The sequence below is a fragment of the Dryas octopetala genome, chromosome 2, assembly GCF_963921425.1.
Source record: "Dryas octopetala chromosome 2, drDryOcto1.1, whole genome shotgun sequence".
Classification (NCBI taxonomy): Eukaryota; Viridiplantae; Streptophyta; class Magnoliopsida; order Rosales; family Rosaceae; genus Dryas; species Dryas octopetala.
In genome coordinates this window covers 22,226,864-22,244,693 of record NC_141367.1, presented here as the reverse complement: position 1 = coordinate 22,244,693, position 17,830 = coordinate 22,226,864, and the positions used below count along the sequence as shown (strand labels likewise).

General features: G+C 34.8%; 1 protein-coding gene across 1 annotated transcript; it reads left to right on the top strand.

Moving 5' to 3' along the window:
* The first annotated feature begins 5,658 nt into the window (after nucleotides 1–5,658).
* Nucleotides 5,659–8,533, top strand: LOC147294166 (Heavy metal transport/detoxification superfamily protein). Its single transcript, XM_086232064.1, has 3 exons — nucleotides 5,659–6,107; nucleotides 6,302–6,377; nucleotides 6,564–8,533. Exons 1-3 carry the CDS (start codon nucleotides 6,078–6,080, stop codon nucleotides 8,108–8,110), a joined length of 1,653 nt encoding a protein of 550 aa, XP_086088190.1. The 5' UTR covers nucleotides 5,659–6,077; the 3' UTR covers nucleotides 8,111–8,533.
* Nucleotides 8,534–17,830: the final 9,297 nt, after the last annotated feature.

Here is a 17,830-nt window from a genome sequence, read left to right as displayed (position 1 = left end):
TGACAGACGAGACACCCTAGCTCACAACCATGACTATTAGGATATCCCACTTGATCTTCCATCCTTGCATTGAATGCAAAGGAGGTAGGTAACTGTGCATGCTACTATTCATGGCTGAACACGTGGCCTCTTCTCAATCATTCACACTCATGTAAGTAACTTACTCTTCACTATTTCTTTTGCCTATATAAGCTGACTTATGTGCACAAAAAGGGGGATCTACACACATAACTTCACTCACAAAAAACCTGTCAAAATACACTTAACTTGCTGAGAATAGGCTCAGAAGATCTTATCTTGTTCTTACTCATTCTCCCAAGTTCATCACCTGTTTTTTCTTTGTTCTTGCACAAACACCTCCAAGTACACACCACTGACTTCATCATCGGAGCGTATTTGGCTGATACCACACCGGTCCTTCTCCTTTGATCTTGTGTTCGTACAGGAAGATTTCGAATCAACATCCACCTCATCATCCGGCAGGGCTTCTGATCAGCCAGATCATCATCTCTAAGTTGTTGCATGTCTCTTACGAAAATTTGCATCAACACATACAATCTAATCAATTTATATTGTAATTTTCATAAAAGATGTTGCAAATTCATATTGAAAGAAAAGAAAATCGATGGGTCAAAAGTAGGATAACAGGCTAGCAGCATATTCAAAATTGATGTAGCAATCATATTGAAAGAAGAAAAAATAAGGGCCAGTTTGGTATTCTATTTAAATTTTTTTTTTCAAAAACAAAAAAACAAGTTTTAGTAAAAAAAAAACGTGTTTGGTAGACCATTTTCAAAAACAGATTTTGGAAAAAAAATTCAAAAACATGCCTTTTTAAAAAATATGATAAAACATTATTTTTCTCTTTTCTTTTTTTTTTACATTTCCTTCTTTCTCAGCTGTCATCATTTTTTAAATTTAAAAATTGTTTTCAAATTTTATACCAAACAAGTTTTCAAATTTTAAAAATTGATTTTGAAAACTCACATTTTAAAAAAATCTTAATTTTTGAAAAAAAAAATTTAGTAGGATACCAAATGGACCTTAAGGTTGCAGCTTTTATATATCTACAGGTTTCAATTTTCTTCTTTGTTTCAAAAAAAAAAAAACTTTTTGTTATTTCTTCCCTTTTCATAGAGGAAGGGATGGATGCACCATGGTAAATCTGCCATAGAATAGAGAAGATGAGACGATGAATGATGTGGGGAGAAGTACTGGGTTATGTCTTTTTCTAATTTTTCAATATAGTCAAATAATAAAAGAATATATATATTGTAATTTTTACATTACAAATTAACTATGGAATAGAAATACCACCCTCTCCTGGTATTTTTATTCCTCTTTTTTAATGGAATTGGTTTACAGTTAACTAAGGTCAATTTCTTAGTTTTGTTTCTTTTCCAATCAACCAAACATGTCTTCCTGAAATGAAATCCAATTCCCATTTCAAGCCTTGGATTATGGCCAAACAAACATGGCCCAAGAGATCTATCTGTATCTAAGTATTGAAAGTGGCATGTATCAACTAAATTCTTAAGCATTTCGGATACACGTTATTACTCACAAATCACATGTATCAAATTAATTCAAATATTCTCACACCTATAATGGAGAAAGATTAGAATGGTAAAAGAGTTGAGTGTATTAGGACTCAGGACATAGAGTAAAGAATTGTTGAGAGAATCTTGTAATTATTTACTTGGTAAAAGATTATGTGCCTTAGTAAGACATAAGATTTGGGGCTCTTAATCTATGTGAAATTTCACACACATCACTTTTTATTTTAATTTGTCGAGAGACCATCTTTCTTGTTCCAAATCGATCTGTTAGCTATAATTCCAACTTAATAAAGAAACCAACACGCATTCTAATGTAATGTAACAAAAAAAATAAAAGACACCATTGGTTTCTCTTTTTCTTTTTGCCTTAGTTATTATTTGAATATTTCCTTGAGTGATTTGTAAGAGAATTTTTTATATCGAAATTATATGTTTTGGTGGGCACAAGTACTACACAAGGATGACACAAGATGACATAGGTAAAACATGGCACGAGCATGAGCACAAACACGAACATGAACACGAACATGAACACAAAATAAGCCCAAACTAGGCACAACATCTGATTGGAACTTGCAACATTGAGTTTTGACACCCTATTTTGTAGATGCAGGAAAAATTCTGACAACATAATTTTGTTTTTTATTAGCATAAAAGAGTTGAGAGTTTTAGTGTATTAGAACTAGGGATTGTTGGGAATCTTATAATTGCATATCTTGCACACATCACTATTTATTTGCCACATAAATTAACATCATTTTTGTTAAGAGACCATCTTACCCGTACAAATCCATTGTTTGTTTTCTAACTTAATATAAGATTTTTTTATTGCCAATTTGTTTTTTCTTTTTCCAGTGATTTAATCACATAAGAAACCTCTGCTTCTTTTCTCCTAGACTCTTACGCCTATTTCTTTCAACCTCCAATGTCTTCTTTTTTCAATCGTTTTGTTTTCTCTTTAATTGATCTTTTCGGTAATTAGGTGATTTAGGAAAAGAGTTATACCTTGTCGGAGATCTTCATTTTATTCTTTAGCTCTTAGTGGATAACTACTTTTCTTATATTCGAATTTTGGCCCATTTGAAACATAATAAATTTTATCATTTAAGTCATTTAATTTATAATTAATTCTCTTTATGTGATTTTCTATCAATTCTTATAATCAGGTTTTTATTTTGTTCATTTTCTTTTTCCATCTTATGTCTTCATTGTGTTTTAGTGAATTTTCTTTCATAGAGAAGGGATATTTTTCTTATGTACAACTCATTCTATTTTTTAAGAGAATTAGTCAATTAAATTGTACTTTAATGGATGTGTTGAATGAAAATCTTCTCAAATATTGTAGAAGTGTTAAGAGACGGCATAAAGATAGAGAGGGACAGAAAGAGAGAAAAAAAGGAGTTGGAGGGTAGGACTGTAGGAGGAAGCCGGTTAAGGAGGGAAGAGGCAAGCAGGAGGAGGGGGTGGTTGACACGGTGGGCAAAGAGGGGGAGGGGATATGTCATGTGAGTAGGGTGGGTGGATCTTTTGGTTTTGTTTTGTTTTGTTTTTTTCATTATAATAAGGGTAAAAGAGAAATTTTGGAGAAAAAATTTAGATGTAAGGTATATTGAGCAAGAAAAAAGCAGCTCTTCCCATGGTGGAGTCACCATTGCTCTATTTATTTTTATAATAAATCAGCGTATCAAGATGTCAATCAGAAATCTTATTTTGGTTCGATACATCCACCTACAAAGGTACATATTGCTTATTTTTTGCTTCAGGTATAACACTACCTAACAACCGATGTTGCTTGTGACACTTAAAATCCTTGGCTTTGTTTTTCCAACATCACCTTCAACTAATACTTAGTTAAGCCCTAAAGCCCTCGCTTGTGTTTTGAATATCAAACAATTGAGCAAGAAGGATGTAGAGATCTATTTAAGGGACTATTTTTCCCTTCTTTTTATGCCTTACACACCATGTTAACTGTTACACCAAATTGTTCGTGCTCTTCCGAAACTCATTTATGGGTTATTTTGGCATGCTTAGGTGTTTAGGCAAGCTTTCTTTTTATTGTTTGGCCTTTTGGCCTCTCATTCTTGTCTTTCTGTTATGACAAAACAAAGCTTTTTCTTGCCACTCTTCTTTCCACTTGTTTGTTCACTCGTAGATGCCTCATCATTCTCAACATGTATGATAGTTGTCCTTAATTCAAGTTGATTATGATTCGTCTCTTCTTCAAAGAAAGACGATCAAACAATTCCCAATCATAGTCCTTGTGGATCGGAGTCCTTGTGAATCAGATTGTCTATATAATATACAAAAAGAAACTCCAAATATTTGATATCTTTCTCTTTGAATGTGATTTCATTTTAGCGATGGTTTTATTGGATATCTTACCAACTTGAATAGTTTAAGTGTTATTGTTAGGATATCTATAGAATTGGGATAATTTTACCAAAAGTATTCTAACTATACCCTTTGTCGCAATTGAGGATTTGCCACATTCAGTTTGTTCCAATTAAGGATCTCAAACTTTCTGTTTGGCTCATCTAAGGGTTTTTAGTAAAAAATACCAATTTTGAGGGGCAAAGACGTATTTTTACTTAAAACATCATTATAAAAAATTATTAAAAAATAAAACTAATTATAAAAAATATTTAAAAAATAAAAATAATCATTAAAAAAAAGGGCTTTTTCTTCCTCCACCCAGCCCACCCCTTCCTCTACCACCACCCTTCCCCTACCCAGCCCCACCCTTCTCCTCTCTCTGCCTCACTTTTTCTCTCATCTCTCTATGCATCTCCTCTTTTTCCCTCTTTCTCTCTGCCCCATCCCCGCCAGCTCCCCCCACCCCTCCCCAATCCCCATCGCACTTTCCCCCACCCAGCCCGCCCGCCCGCTCACCCCTCTCATTTCTCTTTGCCTCACTTTCTCTCTCATCTCTATGCCTCTCCTCTCTTTCTCTCTTCCCCAGCCAGCCCCTCCCCGCCCCACCATTCCCTCATCCTCGTCGCAACCCCAGCCCATCCTCTTGCCCCCAACATAGCCCCAGTCCCGCCTCTCTCCTCTCTCTGCCTGACTTTTTCTCTCATCTATCTCTTTCTCTCTGCTTGCCCACCCAGCTCCCCCATCCCCCCGAACCCCCAGCCCCGACCCACCTCTCCCTCCCATGCCCCAACCTAGCCTAGCCTTTCCCCTTCCTCGCTCCATCCTCCCATATCCTCATCGCAATCCTCACCCAATTTTGTTTAGTTTAATTATTTTTTATTTTTTATGTTTAATGTTTTATTTTTTAAATTTAATTTTGTAGTTTAATTTAATTTTTTATTTTAGGTAAAAAGATGTTTTTCCCCCTTAAAATTGGTATTTTTGACCAAAAATCTTTAATTAAGTTAAAAAGAATGTATGAGATCCTTAATTGGAACAAAATGAATATTGCTTCCTCAACTGCGACAACAGATATATTACGAGTTATTTTGCTAAAATTATCCCTATAGAATGTTTCATTACTCAATAGTGTTTGATAGCCGAATCGAAAATTCAAAATCTAGTTAGTTTTTAGAGGGGTAAAGTAAAAATTAAAATGCTTTGCCAAGCTCAAGTTCGCTGTCTATCATCCAAGAGGGTAAGATGGTAATTTAGGCTTTGACAGCTAAATGTAGTGAGTAACTGAGTACATAAAACAGTTTTAAATTAAATAATATATAAGCCATATACACTAAACAAGGCCGTATTTAATGACATTATTTATTGTACCACCCAATTTCCGGAGAGGAAATCTGACAGAGTTCATTCACATCTGATGATGATAATTATCAAGGATTAAAAATTTAAAAACAAATCTGGGGTCTCAGCCTCTCACAAGTCACACCCAGACTATTTATGAATTATGATCCTCACCACACCACCATGGTGAAGCCAAGCCAAAGCCAGAGCCAAATTAAAGCCCCTAGCTGAAGCCTCACAAATGGCTTACAAGCCAAAGCCAAAATGATCCACATGGCCGTTGGCTAATTGTGTAGTGACTAGTGAGTTACAGAGTCTGTGTATGGTGGAGGAAAATACCAATAAATAAAGGCCCAAAAGAAAGAGTGAAGCCTTGGAGGCACCACACTCTCTGCCAGTCTCCTTTTCTCTTTGTTTAGCTTGCTAACTCTCTCTCTCTCTCTCTCTCTCTTCTCTCACACTCTCTTTCTCTCTCTCTTACCCTGAAATAGAGGAAGCAGAGATGCCCACAGAAGTTTAATGTCCACCCACCGCTTCTGAGCCTCTCTCTCTCTTTTGAAGACTGAACCTTGTTGGGTCTAAACTTTCTTTGCTCAGAGACTCAGACCCATTTGTTTTCTCGCATTACCTCTGTTTTTGCTTGGAAAAGTCCCAAAAAGAAAGAACACAGATAACAACCCTTTTCTGGAGCTCTTGCAATTCACCCTCTCTCTCTGTTTCTGCAGCCTCTGTTTCTTAGATCTATCAGCAACCCTTTTTCTCTTTCCATTATTGTACCCTTGTGTTTGTTGCATTTGAGTGGAAGCTATGAGTAAAGAAGAGTTCTTGAAGATCCAGGTGCTCTTTCACTCACCTCTGGTTCTTTACTTCATTTGAACTCAACATTTTTTTGGTTTTACTTGTTTGTCTTGCTTATGCGATCATTTCACATAGCATAGCAAGCAAGATTTGCTCTTTTCTTTTTTCCTTTTTTTCTTTTTGAATTTTTCTCTTTACTCTATTTTGGCTCTTTGGGTTATCTGTGAATGCAGAAATGTGTTCTCAAAGTGAACATACACTGTGATGGATGTAAGCACAAAGTGAAGAAAATCTTGCAGAAAATTGATGGTATGCTCCATTTTCTTAACACCCCCCCCCCCCCCCCCCCCTTTTTTTTTTATTCTGTCACAGAGAAATATTTCTTTGTACTCATAATACAAATTTTCAAGTTTGTATCTTTTTTCTTCTTTTTGTTTTTTTCTAAAGTTTGTATTTTGGAATTATTGGTTAATTTGTGTGTTCCTTTTGCCTTAGGGGTTTTCACCACCGAGGTAGATGCAGAGCAGGGGAAGGTGACTGTCTCTGGGAATGTAGACCCAGCCATTCTCATCAAGAAGCTTGCAAAATCAGGAAAACATGCAGAGCTCTGGGGTGCTCCAAAGGCTAACAACAACCAGAACCAAATGGCCAATCAGTTCAAAAACATGCAAGTTGAGAATGGCAAAGGTGGGAACAACAACAACAAAGGCCAGAAGGGTGGTAACCCCCAGCAGCCGCCCAAGAGTGGTCAACAAGGCCAGCAGCAACAACAGCAGCAGCAACAACAGCAACAGCAACAGCAACAGCAACAGCAACAGCAACAGCAACAGCTTCAGCAACAGAAACAGCTTCAGCAGCACCAGCAACACCTTCAACAACTTCAGCAGCTGCAGCAGCTGCAGCAAATGAAAGGGTTCCAGGATCTGAAGCTGCCCCAATTGAAGGGCATGCAAATGCCTTTCAAGGACCCAAACCCAAACCCGAACCAGAAGTCTGTCAAATTCAACCTTCATGAGGAAGATGATATGAGTGATGATGAATATGATGACCTTGATGATGATGATTATGATGATGATGAGTTCGATGATGACTTGGATGACCCCCATCATCCTCTCACTGCTGCTAAGATGAAATCCATGATGGGTAATGGTCAGGTGCCTAACATGATGATGATGAATGGCATGATGAATGGGAATCATCCACAGCTCATGAATGCCCAAAAGGGTGGGAATGGCGGACAAAATGGAGGAGGAGCTGGTGGGGGTAATGGGAAAAAGGGTGGTGGTGGTGGGTCTGTGCCTGTTCAGGTGAATGGTATGGGTGGTGAGGGTAAAAATGGAAATGGAGGAAAGAAAGGTGGTGGTGGAGATCACAATCAAAATCAAGGCGGTGGAGGTGGTAAGAATGGAGGCAAAAATGGTGGTGGCATGCCCCCAAATGGTAACAATGGAGGTGGGGCAAACAACAAGAATGGTAACAATGGGCATGGTGGTCCTAATGGGCACAACAATAATGGAAATGGGGCTAAAAAGGGAGGTGGTGGCGGTATGAATGATGCTGCTCAAGCTATGAGCATGGCAATGGGGGGTCGCCCTCAGGGTATGCCTCCTGGAGGTAATGTGGGTCAGATAGGTAACATGAACATGGCAATGGGCCCAATGGGTGCCATGCCCATTGGCCAAATGGGTCAAATGGGTAACATTCCGGCTGTTCAAGGCCTACCGGCTGCCGCCATGAATGGTGGCGGCGGTGGTGGCGGCGGCTACTTCCAAGGAGCTGGGCCTGAGGCCATGCCTGGGAACCCCTACCACCATCAACAACAGCAACAATACATGGCAGCAATGATGAACCAGCAACGCGCAATGGCTGGCGGCGGCAATGAGAGGTTCCAACCCATGATGTATGCTAGGCCGCCACCAGCAGTGAATTACATGCCACCACACCCATACCCACCACCATACCCATACCATGCTCCTCCAGCTGGTGAGCCTTACACTAATTTCTTCAGTGATGAGAACACCTCAAGTTGCAATGTGATGTGAAGAGTAATTGACTGGAAATTGATGCTGGCTCTGTTGCTCTGCGCATATGGGTTAAGTTAATTTGCTGAGTCTGTGGTGGTGGTTCAGTTAATAGTTCCAAGGACTATAAATCTGATGATGCCATATTATACATGGAAATTGTTTTTTTTTTTTCTTGGTTTTATTCTCTTTCCTTTTTTCATCATCTTGATCTTACTTTTTATCCTAAGTTCATTAGGATTTAATTATCAAATAGGGAGTATTTATAGATAATATATTAAAGTTTTTAGGGGAGAATGGAATGGGATGTAAGTGGGGGATAATAGTGCTGGGCTTATCTTTTCTATAAGAGATGTTTATATGTGTTTATAAGTTTCAACAAAAATAAGAAGAAAGAGAGAATGGGGGAAACAAAAAAAGCCCATCTCTCTGCCCATTTCTCTCCTTGAGTCCCAAAATGCTCTGTTTTCATTATCAGAGAATGCTCTACCACTCACTCATGTAGAGTCATGTGCATTGCTCATTATCTTTTTACCAAATTGTTTCCCCTCCCCGTTTGCTCAGTGTGATTGACATCATGGATGTTTGGGTAGTGAGTCTCACATAATGAGTAAGGGCTAGTGGAAAACTGGCCCCACTCATCCTCAACAGTGTGTTTGGTAATGGTAGTATCAAACTATAAACTATGAACTTTGGCCCACCTACTACTGTTGCAAAAATAAACCAAAACATAGAGGCCAAAGCAAAGCTTCTTCTCTCTGTGGTGTGTGTAATAATTCAGTGTGAATGGCAATGAGGTAGAGGTTCAAGAAACAAAGGAGGTGTTGACAAAGACAAGCTAACTACTTATTTGGAAAAATCTAACGGCGTTGACACTTTGACACAAATTCAGGTTCTGGGTCTGGGTGTAGTGAGTGAGGGGCTCACTTCACTGACTCTGGTCTTATCAACAGAAAGAGCATCAAAGCAAATGAGAGAAAACCATGGGGGACCCACAACAACATGATGTGTTGGATTTGTCACATGATGATCATGATGATGATTTATAATGGAGCTGCTGCTAGCTGCTCATCAAGTCCATCCACTGTCGAATCAGACAGTGATTGATGGGAAGCGCATTGTACCTTCCCAAAAGTACTTCTCTGTTCTCTCCGGCTTACCTTTCCCATTCCCCATCATCATTATATAATACATGATTAGCAGCGAGAAGCACAAGATTGTAAGCTTTTAGCCAAATGGCAAATGGCTAACCTTTGGATTACTATTTTTCTAACTTAATTTAGTACCTACCATACTAAACTAAACTAAACTAATCGAATCTCAATAAAATCCTCTCAATCCACTTTTTTACTGAGTACGAAGTCTTAAAAGACTTTCGAATAACATAAATTACATGTATTAGTATTAGTTAATGTAATTATTTACAAAACATACGTTTCAACGGTTCATACTTTGCATGTTTAGCATTCGGCCACCTATACTAGACTTATCGAACCTAAAGAAAATTGTTAAGACCAACTTTTTTATTGAGTATGACATCTTAAAGTATTTCGGATATATATTATTCGTAAATTATATGTATCAGTTAAATTTAAGATAAAAGTTAATCTTGTAAATATATGTTTCCAAATTTTGCTAAAAAACAATATCCAATAATATCATATGTTATGCGATTAAAATCCCAATCAAAATCGTACATTTCAGCGAGGTATGTTACGCTATTAATTGTGATGTGTTTATTAAATTGAGGGGATTTTGTTGGTCTAGTCTTTAATCTTTATTTATTATGTGTGTTGCTTGCAAGACTGGCCAACTTGTGTTTCAGGCTCTACGGTTGCACGGGAGCTGAGAGAGACCTGAACCCACATTTAATGCGAGTAGCTCCAGATCCAATATTTGCTCAGCCTGATTGGCTACGAAGTTCACACTGCAGACTACCGAGAACAATCGCATCCTCCTCCTGGTTTGGACCAACCCATCTTCAACCTGAATGGGCAACATGCTCTATTCCAAGCAGTCCGAAACATCAAAACCCCGTTCGCCAGGTGTCGCCCATGCAAGCGAACACGTGGCAAGAGGGCTAGGATGACTTTGACGGGTAGCTGAGAGAGGGGAGTCACATGGGATTGTTATGATGTTATGGCAGTATGGGGATGAGTGGGCTTGGTTTGGATGTATATGCATTATGCATGACAAATTGACAAAGGCACACACACTCACATAAACCTTCACACATTGCGATGTTTTACTTGTGCCTTGCTTCATCAAAATCGTGTTTCTTGTTTTGGCTTTTTATAACTTCTACTTTTGTAATTCAAAAGTTATGAAATGCATATGACGTAATAATTGTTTACTTGTTATAATAATATGCTATTTAAAATAAATTTTACAAAATAGATAAATAATATACTATCATATTTTTTTTTTTTTTGGTTAACATATACTATCATATTCGGTAACAAACTAACAACTCGTTTATAAATCATTTACTAAATATCAGCAAATAAATTCTATTTCAGTAATAATAGCAAGTGAAGAGTATTTCCTTATTGGTATACAAAAGATATTATCTCGACAATTGTCCGTGAAGATTATGTAAGTGATTGTCAACGAACAACAGGACTCACATACATGGACAGGTACGTTTTACATGTAGAAATAAAATGACTGACACATCAAAATGAGAGAATTTTTTTAATATAATTTACGTGTTGTAAACTTGTAATTAATTTAATATATACAAATATTATTAGACGATATATTTATTAATAGAGTATAATATTAATAACATCTATTAATATTATGACATATATATAATTATACTGTGTGGTGTTGTATTGGTTACACACAAAAATTTCTCCAAGTGTGAATATCGGCACATTATCATTAAAGGCAATTCCTAGCTCATGATTGATATGTTGCATTTCAAGTCTCTAATTAACATGTTGCAGCATCGAGCACAACCAAGGAGAAAATTTTCATTTTTTGGAGAGGGCAAAATTTTATCAAAATACCATAAATTTTCGTTTAAATTTCAAAATATTTCGCCGAAAATCTCAAAATTTCGGCGAAATTTTCGCTGGATGGGATTTATGGGTTTTGGGGAGGCTGAGGCCATGGAGGAGGGAGGAAAAAAGGAGAGGTTGGGTTTTGGCAGCATAGGGCGAGATGAGGGTGGGCTAGGATGGAGATGCCGAGAGAGAGAGAAGCACGGGGGATGGACTAATGGAGAGAACTGAAAGAAAGAAGATGAAGAAAAAAATAAGAAGGCTGAAAGAGAAATTCATAAAGGAGAAGACGAAGAAAAAAAAAATGGCTGAAAGAGAAAGCCAAATTCACCAGAAAGAAAAAGAAGAAGACAAAGATAAAGAAAAAGAGAAGGAGGAGAGAGAAAAGAGAGAATGAGTGTGTCATGGGGTAGGGGGTAGGCGTGATTAACTTCTAATACATTTTTGGTACTGAGTGTGTGGTCCCAATTAATTGAATCATAATCTATCAAAAAAAAAAATTGTTAAAAAAGTTTCTGTCCATCAGTATCAGGAGTTGGGAGCCTTGGCAAATAATAAAGTGAAAATAAAAAGTGTACTGTCTATGTGTGATTTTTTTCATTAAAAAAAAAACATATTTTTTATAATAATAAAAATTAGAAATCTCAAAATTATCAAATTTTTGGCTTACAGGCTTAGGTACAAAAGTAACAAAACAGTTGGTTTTGTTAATTATTGTTATTTTTTTTATGTTTAAACAATTGGGCAAAATCAAAGTGGTAAAATACAAAAGACAGAATTTTGATACATTATTTTTTACAGTTCAGTCTATATCATCTTATATTATATGAAATATATTATATAATTTGGTTTCTTCAATATTTTTTATCAATGTAGTAGATAATATGTTAAATAAATATATCATAAAGTTTCATTAAAATTTTCATATTTTAATAATAATTTTTATCGTTTTTATCTAATTTTATCGAAATCAAAATTTTCGTAATTTTCACAAAAAATCAAAATTTTCATCAAAAATTTTTTCGAAACTGAAATTTTAGTCTTTCAGCACAACCATCTTGAAAAATCCTCACGCTTACAAAAGATATTTATAACACTTTTTAAAGTCAAAATATGTCGGTGGACAAAAAAAAAGTCAAACTATGTCATACATATCGTGAAGTAAATTTTGTTGTCAAAATATGTTGTATTTTAGTAAACTTTTTAGTACCTAAGTGATATGGTTAATTAATATATTTTAGTTTCTCATAAAAAAATTGAGTATTAGAATATATTAATTTTTTATTCTCAAATTAAGCCCTTTACTGGAAAATTGAGATGAGTGGTCTTTATTAAGTTGAGAGAGAGGGAGAGGCTAACCATGATTCACTAAGAAAAAAGTGTTCACTTTTCTTCTTTTTTGGGGCCCTTAATTTTGACCGAGGATTGAATTGAAAAATGAAAATGATCCTGAACTTTCACGTGGGTCCTGACGTTCTTTTATTAATTGGGTCCCTATTGATTGAGTTAAGGAGGCAAACCATTCTTGTCTTCTTAATTATAATTATAATTAACCTCTGATCTAAGTCAAGACTCTCTGAAAAGTGTGACAAACTGAAACTTGCAAATTAGGGAATTAAGCAAATTAATTGGTTCTTTTGTGAGCATACATACTCATATTCTTCACTTCTGTCTTCTGCTAATTATTGATGGACACTAAACTTTCAAGTTGTTATTTTTATGGTAATATCGTGATTTATGTAGACTACATAATGAAATCGGTGTAGACTACATTTTCTTAGACCAATAACAACATATTTTTCTTTGTAGGCGGCATTGAAATTCAATATGTCTGTAAAAGTTAGCAAAGTCTTAATTCCTTTGTAAGTAGGCATGGTGGGTGGGTGTGCCACCATCCTACCATGCATTTTGCACTTCCAAAGGTCTTCATGACTTTGGAGTACCATTTCATAACATCCCTGTACCTCCATTTACTCTTCAGTCTTCACCCCACTCAAACAACACACTATGAAGTATGAACTAGCACCATGCATATATGCACATTGATATGGATATATATAGTCAGTGGCGCATCTACACTATTAGAACAATTACCCCCAACGAAACATTTAGTTCCCATTTAAATTTTATACAACTCATTTGGTTTCTCCCATTAAATATGGGTTATCACCATTAACTCTGTTGATGTTTTTCTTTTTAAAGGTTAGGACAAATTAAAGTACGTTGTTTGATAAAATGTCTTAAAGAAATCTTCAGTACATCCTCACAAATTTTTTTTTTTCTTTAAACTTGAGTTTTTCTCATTACATATAGGTTATCATTCTTAATTTTATTAAATTTTTTAAAGAGTAAAACAAAAGTTATTTGATAGAATGTATTAAAAAGATTTTTTCAGTGCGCCTCACAAAGGCAAACTGATAAATTATTGATTCGGCTGCTAGATACAATTGAAGAAGTCACTATCTACCAAATTATATGGCAATATGTCGGGTACGTGGAGGGAGTCATAGGCTCGTAGCCAACTAATATGTAGAGTTGGCTCATAGTTGTTTTCATATGGCAAAGCTACAACTTTGTCATCAGATACATCTCCTCTACAGATGGAGCACCATATGTTATGTTCCATCACATTTTAATTACAGTAAAATTGATTTGATATCATCTTTAATGTGATGTGATCGTGTATATTGTGGCCAGGATAGGGATATATAATATAGTCCACAGTTGATTTCTTATTCATATGGCACCATGCATATGTTTCAGTTGAATTCGTCTATCTACTTTTTTGGACAGTCCTGCAGATGGCGCAACTAGCTAGCTATGTATTTCCAATTTCACTGCAATATGATGCCATCCTATTTTGGCCAGGATATATAGAAATTGCATCAGCTTAACGTCTGCAAATTGTTTGAATGTTTTTCTAAGGTTGTTGAACAAATATTCTTTCGTGTATGTATAGAAATGTTCTCTTGGGCCACAATTTGACAAGTGACATATTATATCTTTAGATTGTAAATCTCGATCATTTGTTAAATTGATTTTTGTAGAATGTGTAGTTATATTTATGACATGGCATGATAATATGTCCCGAAAGATTTAAGTGTTCCTTAAATGAACATGTTTAATGAGATCATCTACCATATACACATGCACAACATACACACATATACGTATATTAAACATCCAAAGATCCAATAGTCAGAACATTGTCCGCATAAGATGCAGTGTCTGCATGGTAGCCTGAGCGATGTTTATTGTTTAATTACCTGGTTTGTCAAAAGTGTTAAATGCCCCAGAAAGATCTCTTGGCAGCAGGTATAAACGCTCCAATCACATCTACCTTATGATCAAACGCTCATAATTACTTGGTTGTCCAGTAGCTGTATATATATGTCACTCTTGCAACTACTAGTAAGTGCAAGAAGAGGTGGGTGGAGAAACTACAAGACCACTTTCTAACTTGTACGGTGTTGCATTGCAATGCATGCATATATAAATGAAGTCCATCAGCATCAATGATAAGATAGATAGATAGATAGATAGGGTATATTTCAACTGAGTCTCAAAGGAAGGGCTTTTTCAAGAGACTTTGACATTTTCCACAGGACGTCTTCTTTATTCCTTTTTAATATAAAATGCTGCCTTGAATTGATTGGAGTGGGTGTTGACAGTGTTGTTGTACCTACAGCACTCGTAATCCAAGTTTTGCTACATCTAATTTCAAATTTAATGGAAGGCTAAAGTGGAGAGTAAAGTGGATATATAGTGCTTCAACCTATGCAACAGCAGCTTTTCTTCACTTCTTGTCAAGCACTCGTTATTCGATGCTACTGTTTAGTTTAGCTATTGGTGTGAAACTGTGAATATGCATACCTCTTGGGACTTAGTGCGTATATGGAATATGCACCAAACTAAAAATCTTGTCATCGTTGAATATATATATTACACCTAAAAATGCTTAAATTGTTAAGAAATTGGCTAATTACTGAGTAATAAATTAACAGTACTCTCCTTCTCATGGCCAAAAAAACAAACTAACACTCTCATTCACATACAATATGATTTTGCACGTGGAACCTCATATAAATATATAGGTGCAGTTGAGGCTCTACTCTATATTTTGTGAACCAATAAAGAAATGGAAAATGAAAGCATTTTGAAGGTTTCAAATTTTGAACATCTTTAATATATACAATATATGACATTATGACTACACCTCAAAAAATCAACTTTTAAAGAATTGACCAAAAATGGACATCAAGCTAACATATTCCTACACCATTTTACAATACTTTAGTATTAAATCTTAGTATATTGCATCACATGTTAAAATTTGGGACAGGTGCATATGCATGCAGCTTTGTATATACTTTAGCAATCTTGGACCATAGGTATTATATAATTAGACCTGCATGTTATTTTTGCTTAATATATATATAAAAGTGATTATCCTACCAGGATGATGAGTTGGCTTAAAAACAGTGGCTATTTATTATCATGAGCTAAGCCAAAATGCACCCTTATTATTTATAAGATAGATTGGAGTACTTGTGCTCTGCAGAAACAGAAAGATTACTCTGAGTTGTCTTAAATTGATTTAAGATCAAAACCTCAAAGGTAATTATATATATATAAGAAAAATCAGAAAAGCTGGATGATTATAAGCTGTTCATTTCGTGACTTTTTTCAGTCCTACACTGTGTGTGTTTATATATCTTCACCTTCACGTGCCTTTGGATTTCGAGAGATACCATGTAACAAATGATTATGATCATTACTTTGATAAAGACTCCAACTAACTCTCATCAACAAGATTGGAATAGGAACTCAGGACTATTTTTATACTTCGATCTCTGTTTCTTTCCCTGTTTTTTTTTTCTTTTCAAATTTTTTTTTTTTTGTTTCTTATTCCCTTCTAATATAAAGTAATGAGTCAATTACACTTTGCGCCCTTAAGTATATGTTATTTTTCATTTTGGTACTTAATATTCAAAACGTTTTAATTTAAAACCTGAAGTTTATAAAAATTGCAAAGTGTCTCTTTCATTAATTTTTATGTTAATTTTAACTGCATATAACATGTGTGAGATTTATTTATACTGATTTGGACAATAAATTTACGCTATGTGGACAAATAAAAAAAAAAAACTAAATTATTATATATTAAAAAAAATTAAAAGATAACATTAAAACTAATTATAAAAATAGAAAATTAGAATTAAATACAAAATATCAATAGTTTTTTAATAAAGCAGCAAGACACTAATTTTTTTTAGTTTAGGTACTAACCTAGAGTAAAACATTTTGGATTAAGTCACAAATCAGTTTGTTATACAGTTGTGACTGTCGAACAGTCACAGTTGTGATTATTTAAAATTTATAAAAAATCAAAATTTTTAAAGGTTTCATACTTTTGATTTAGGTTTGGGGGCTGAAGTCCTATAACCCAAAAACTAAATAAAATTTTAAGCCTTGCAAATATTGAAAAAAAAAAAATAAATAAAAAAGTTATGACTATTAGACAGTCACAGTTTAATATAACTATATTTTTTTAAGTTGGTACCTAAACTGAAATTTTGTACCTAAAGTAAAATGACATAAATGTTTTAGTAGTTGAAATGAAAAAACATTATAATTTGGTACCTAAAGTCAATGGACCTTATAAAAAATTACCTCCATCATCCCTATCTCTCCCTCCTCCCTCGTCTCTTTCCTTTCTAGTTTTTTGTTTTTTTAATTTTTTAATTTTTTGATTTTTTTCAATTTTTTAATTTTTAATTGATTGTTAGTTTTTTAACCTATAAAATTTTAGATAGCTTTTTTAATTTTTTTTTTCACGTGGCGTAAATCTATTATGCACATCAGCGTAAATGAATTTTACACAAGTTATATGCAGTTAAAATTAATAAAAAAAATTAACGGATGAAGTATATTACAATTTTTATAAACTTCAAATTTTACATTAAAATATTTAAATATTGAGTATCAAAGTAAGAAACGAAATATAGGTACAAAATGTAATTGACCCTACAGTATTGGGTCACGATATTTGACATATTAAAGCTAAAAAGAGGGCAAGGGGTCATAGTTGTTTTCGTGATCACCTGTGCTTTTGTGCCTGCAGGTCAAATTCTTCAATTCTACTCCATACTCTGTCTCATAAAGTTTAAAGATTTTGCTTTTGATAATAATTGCACTTTGAAATTGTTGAGAGGAGGTTGAGGTCCAAAAGAAAAAGAAGAAAGATACAAAGAGAGAAGACTGCTAAGAGATCTTGACCCAAACTTGAGACACACACCCAGCACTATTAATATGGATTGATAGTACTGTGGAAAAGTTCGAAATTTAAAATTACTAGACTCCACAAAATAATTAAGTAAATATGGCAGTATGTGTGTAGATCTAGGACCGACATATATGTTGGAGGATGAGATGTGCATAATTGATTGATGAAGATGGTGGGAATTCACTACATACAATGCTTGATAATGATAGATAGTTCTTTAGATAGATCATGAAACAAAGGAGTGGCTACAGTGACACAAGCACCAATTGTTGTTGGGTAGCTTAACTCGAATTTTTTATGTTCCTATTTTAGTCACTGTCTGAAATATTTTATTTTTTATATATATATAATATTCAACATTTTTTTAATTATTTTCAAAAATCTTGAACGATTTCCAGTTTTTTTTTTCTTTTCTTTCTCTCTCCAACATGAGAGATTGGATAATAT

Coding starts and splice junctions, on each gene's coding strand:
- LOC147294166 (XM_086232064.1), top strand. CDS start 6,078: ATGAGTAAAGAAGAGTTCTTGAAGATCCAG. Junction 6,108..6,301: donor AAGAGTTCTTGAAGATCCAG/GTGCTCTTTCAC, acceptor CTGTGAATGCAG/AAATGTGTTCTCAAAGTGAA. Junction 6,378..6,563: donor AATCTTGCAGAAAATTGATG/GTATGCTCCATT, acceptor CTTTTGCCTTAG/GGGTTTTCACCACCGAGGTA.